The sequence below is a fragment of the Hylaeus volcanicus genome, chromosome 7 (genome assembly GCF_026283585.1).
Source record: "Hylaeus volcanicus isolate JK05 chromosome 7, UHH_iyHylVolc1.0_haploid, whole genome shotgun sequence".
NCBI lineage: Eukaryota > Metazoa > Arthropoda > Insecta > Hymenoptera > Colletidae > Hylaeus > Hylaeus volcanicus.
The window spans coordinates 12,770,955-12,776,451 of NC_071982.1; the positions used below are offsets into that span (position 1 = coordinate 12,770,955).

Genomic DNA, 5,497 nt, shown 5'->3' on the forward strand with positions numbered 1-5,497 from the left:
TTATTGAAAATACTGTGGTAGGAACTTAGTTAACCAATCATCGTCAACAGTTTTTGGTTTTTCATATTTAATGCACGACATCCCTGTTGTCCTAGAGAACATTTACCTGTTTCGATAAAGCAATAACTGCTGTCTCGGTTCAGGACCTCACGAGATCCCTACCAACGACTACACAACTATCTTTGAATAAATTACTGGCGAATTACTAATCGGCCGCGTACCGTGAAATTGTATTTTGCGATTGCAACTATTTTCCGGTCGCGAATTTATTTGAACGGGAAAGTAGAACGCGAAACAGGCGACAGAGGTACGGAATTGCAGAGGGAAGTTTTCGGAACCTGTAGAAAAGTAATGTCCCGTTTGATAAAAAGGTTTGATTAACGACGCTTTTTCCAACACGCGTCGACACACTTCACGTGACATTTTTTTGCGATCGCAGTGTGCTACCCTGGCGAAGCTTTGACTATTAGAATAGTTCCAGCTTCCACGTTCAGTGAAAAAGACCGATCGTAGTCGGACAACCGCTCTGAAACATTCTTCGGTTGATTTCGTAGAGGTATTACGTAATAATACAATATTATTAATCATTTTCACAGTGCAATAATTATTATTCTACTAAATTATTGTGTCAAACGCATTTACGTTATTATATCAAATTGAACACTAACAATGATCCACGTTTCTCCGTAACATCGCGGTGCTACTGCGAATGAACGTAATTTACGTACTCTTCCCAAATTAGTAACGGCAGATATAATTCCAAGGATGAAACAAATAAATTCACACATATCGCGAGGATATCCGCTAATTAATCGTTTCAACATAAACGAATGGTAATTAATTCCCTGTACATTAATGTCTCCACTCGTTCGCGAATTCTGTTTACGCGACGCGCCAGTGGAAACATTCGTCGATCGTCGAACGAGTATCGAACCTCTACGTTCTGGTATTAAATATTTTCCAGGTAATCTTCTAACTCGCAATTCGTATTCAAATTAATCGCGAATCGCTTGCAGCACGCAATACCCAGCACGCTTTCTCAAGAAGCGTTTCATAAGGCACGATTCTCTGCGAAGATGTTGTAATCCCGCTTTCATAACTGAAGAATAGCGATGGAGAGAACATCACAAAGGGATCCGCAGGAATTTCCGCAAGAAACGACCGGCATGCTTCTCGTAACAATTCCACATCGGGCGACTGCGAAAAAGTAGCGTTCCTTCGTCGCGTAACGAGAAACGAGAGCAACTATGCGCGAGATCCTTCGTCTAACACGCAAGAAACGTTCCGTTCCCCATTTTCGAAGACCCGCGCTACTCGTTTGCATCGCAAAGCGATACTAAGTGCACCTACACTCCTGTACCCGATAAATAATATTTTAAAGCGTCCTAGTGAGTAGGTGCACTCGAGTCCACAGGCGCAATTAAAATATGTATGACGCGATTATTCGATCGTAAATTAACGAGGGCGAGTGCTCTCCAAAAACGTTCGGAAAATGTTCAAATTCGAAAGCATTTCCACGCTCGAATATTTATAAAAGGATGCATTTACATTTAAAATTCAATTTGCACAGAGTGACCAACGTTGAGAGACATCGACAACCGCGTGTGGTTTTTAGAATTTTATTACGATAACCGATGATAATTTCTCGTTCGATTCATTTTTATGTTTCAGAGAGCGTGACTTTTCTCTGTTGTACGAACAGACATGAAGGTACAACGATTTTAGTATTCGATCGTCAACTTTTTCAGAGGATTGAAAATGTCACGTTTACGATATGCAAGATATATAGTTTTCGTTCGAGCGCAGTTTGGCGAAAACGAGTCGAAATAGGTGGAATTAAATTGTATGGAAAGGCTCGCCTTACTTCAGTAGAAAAGGCGCGCTTATGGTCAGACGCAATTCCATTGGCGCGTTATGACGTCGTCGAACGCGCAACAAACTAACATTTAATAACACCGACGTGCTCGACGTTTTCAGATAATATTTCTCGAAGTCTATTCGCGCAGCATTTATCGACAGCTCCGATCAAGTGGAAAAGTGGATATCAATTTTGAACACCGGCCCAATTTCACGTATTCGGTAATCAGCGAACGGGTGTTTCGCGCGAACTATTAATTTGGCACAATTAAATCTCCCGATAACACGCGTGCACGGTATTTTAATTTATCACGGTGATCGTTCGTTACGAATAACTCCTCTTGAAATAGAAACGCAGCGAGTCAAGAATTTATCACTGGACGACGATATCTCTGAAAATGTTTGAACGATCAAATGGAATGCACGTGTTTTGGATTTGTATAATTTGTAGCATGGTCGATGTGCAACAAACGATTTTGTGGATTATCCTTCGGAAGCATTTGTACAGTGATTCTTATTATTTTATAAATATTTCGAGTCCTATTTTGAGTTCTCACGTGGAAATTGAAATATCGTGTCAATGTGCGACAAACAATTTTGTGGATTGTTTTTTTGATGTTATAAATATTTCGAGTCCTATTTTCGGTTCTCGCGTGGAAATTGTAATATTTTGTCGATGTGCAACAAACGACTTTGTTGCTTGACTTTCCAAAACATTCGCAAATCAACTTTTATTATCTTCTAAACATTTTGACATTCGTTGTAAGTTTTCGCGTGGAAATGATAATATTGCGAAACGTTAGGTGCCTGATGTGAAACATAAAACAAAGATTAAAGTTGTGAAAGGGGTAAAATTGTGGATAGAAAGTGGAATTAACTTTTGTTGAAAGCTTAAAACGCGTTCGCGAATATTCCGAATCTGTGATAACAGTTTTCTACTGTGCTCGCGATAAAAGCACAACAAAACACGTCATTTTTTACTCGAAATTCGGACGAAGCGATGTTTAGCTGAGCTTTTTGTAGGATGTTACAAAGAAAGAACTTCTCGTGTATCGCACGACGAACTGTTGCGCCATTGACATCGTACAAAAAACAACGATGGTTCCAAGAGGGCCATCGTGAAACAACGAAAACGACTGAAAGTATCGGTTGTACAAATAAAAGTGTGGGCACATCGAATGTAACGTTTGATCGTTGATACGGTAGGATGAAAAGCATATAATGCTTGTAGCGATGCAAATAAATTGTCAGCAATACAAAAAAGTCAGTTTTACAAGAAATAATACATTTAATTCAACTGTTTGGAATCAAATTAATTGTCAATTTAATTGATATTTAAATATCGATATTTAAATATTAACTTTTCTTTGAATTGTTTCTCAGAAACCATGGTAAATATCGTCTCTAAGTCCTCCGCAACAATAGGATCACAATTAATCGAAGCATGTAACGAGAATGAAGCATTTAATAGGAATGCTCGAGCGAGAGCTCATTAATCATCGATTCAGCGCCCACGGAAATCTGTATCTGACCTGATTGGTTTTGTTCGGTGGAGTTTCATCTGGCCAACGTATGGTCGAGCAATCTTCTTTTACAGAGTGACGTCGGTGTCTATTCATGCGAATATTTCTCTAAACTCGTGTGCGCGAATGCATTTCGAGGGAAATGAAAGCCACCGCTGGCAAATGAAAAACTTTCATAAACACGAGAGCCACGTTTTTTTGAAACGTTTGACGTCGTCCGTCAAAGCTTTGAAATACTACTGAAACCTCTGAAATATCTTGAATTCCAATTACTTGGTGACCGTGGGCCACGCGGAATTAAGTTAAGGGTCGCGAAATTGAACATTATTTATCTTGATTTTTGTATCGAATAGTAGGCGATGATTTCATTGATAGAAAATGGCGGGACATTTAGGTGAAATTTATCTGTTATTGTTGCAGGTTTCCACAGTACAATCACGCATGGTGCACGACGTCTCGTTGCAGGGTGGCTTTAATAAGCAGCTTCTTGACACCCTTCATCGCGTGCACTCCCAGCTACTTGGTATTTGGAGTAAGTTGTTCTTTTTATTTCCATCTAAACATTGATACCGAGCAGTCTTCCACTCTTCCATGGATTCGTTCGCTTCGGAATATTTAACTTTGCAGAAAATTAAATTAAATTGAAATTACAAGAACCTGCGACTCGTTTGCCTCTGAAAAATTTCGTAACTACGAACGTTAGAAATTGGCTAGGGGTAGTAAATGGGCTCACCCTTGATTGGTAGATAAGTAAGAAGATGCTGAACGAGAATGGCACCATGGAAGTCGCTTACATCGTGGACGCCGATTACTCCCAGCACAAGGATTTCGTTTACCAGCTGAATTTCTGGGTACTGGGGGTGGTCATGAAGCTATTACCCTGCCTCATTCTCACTGTCATTAGCTGTTGGCTGATAAAAGCTCTTTACAGGTAATTCCGCAACAATAGTCTCCCCACTAACGACCGAAGCTACGTTCTAGGAAAATTGAATGCTCCTCTCTGTGCTCAAAGCTTGGATACTCATTTTCGAAGTTATTATCGCGACTCGAGGCAGAACTCGCCAAACAGATCATTTTCATCGGTCCGCTGCACGCTATAGCAACCGACATACCGTATAACGATTCTCTGTCAGGAAAATAAAAAATTAGTTTCATTCCCACTGCGCTGGGTTGATTGATCGATTAATTATATAACAGTTGCTGTGCTCTTCGTATCGAACGAGGGAAATTGTACTTATATTTACCAATAATTGAATCGAAATTAAATTAAATTAGGTAATTGCACCGGTATTGTCACTTTGTAAATAAATGAGTGGCATTGTTGGCTCACCGATTCATTTGTATCGCATTACCAAGTATTTAGTATGAAATGATTCTATTGAAAACAAACAAATAAATATACACGTCGAATAGAGTAACCCCCTCCTTTTCGAAGTCGGTTAAAAATAAATAAGTATGAAATTGTATTAGTAAAAAGAAACGTGGTATAAAATTCTACTGAGAAGCTTCTGATAACGTTCCAGAGCAAAGGGGAGAAAACAGGCGTTGAAGAGTTACAACCAGTGCAAGACCACTACGTTGGGGAACGGAGTGGCCCAGCCAAAGCCCAGCAAGTCTCTGAAAAGAGCAGACAGGACGACGAAGATGCTGGTGGCTGTGTTGCTCCTGTTTCTGGTCACAGAGATTCCCCAGGGCGTCCTGGGACTCTTGTCGGGCGTCCTGGGGGATTGCTTCTTCCGCAACTGCTACCACAACTTCGGGGAGGTGATGGACATCCTGGCGTTGCTGAACGGCGCCATCAACTTCATCCTCTACTGCTCGATGTCCAGACAGTTCCGTACCACTTTCGGCCAGTTGTTCAAACCTAGAATCATGAAGAAGTGGCAGCCTGCCACGCAGCAGACCGACGTTCAGAGCACTTATGTATGATGCAGGCTGAAGGGTCAGGAGACCACGCGTCTCTAGAGGCTGGATATTCTTAACGAGCATCCTCGAGTGTCTAAAGAAAACATCAGCTTACAGGGAACGATAAGACGGTACTTTTTTTATGTTTACAGTTTATTCGTACGACGTTTAGTTTCGGAGATAAAAATTGAAAACTTAGAAAACCTTTTCCC

General features: G+C 40.6%; 1 protein-coding gene across 2 annotated transcripts in view; it reads left to right on the forward strand.

The window, feature by feature from the left end:
- The window catches only part of LOC128879932 (G-protein coupled receptor dmsr-1-like), a 26,051-nt gene that overhangs the window by 14,684 nt on the left and 5,870 nt on the right, over positions 1–5,497 (forward strand). The window contains exons 2-4 of one of the 2 annotated variants that reach the window (XR_008457723.1): positions 3,801–3,912; positions 4,127–4,311; positions 4,904–5,416. Coding sequence is in view for 1 of the 2 variants with exons in the window: in XM_054129506.1 (XP_053985481.1) it covers positions 3,801–3,912; positions 4,127–4,311; positions 4,904–5,309 (703 nt within the window). In the remaining variant the exon portion in view is untranslated. Of the gene's footprint in view, positions 1–3,800; positions 3,913–4,126; positions 4,312–4,903; positions 5,485–5,497 lie in introns of those variants that run through there. The other variant, XM_054129506.1, reaches the window with a different exon arrangement.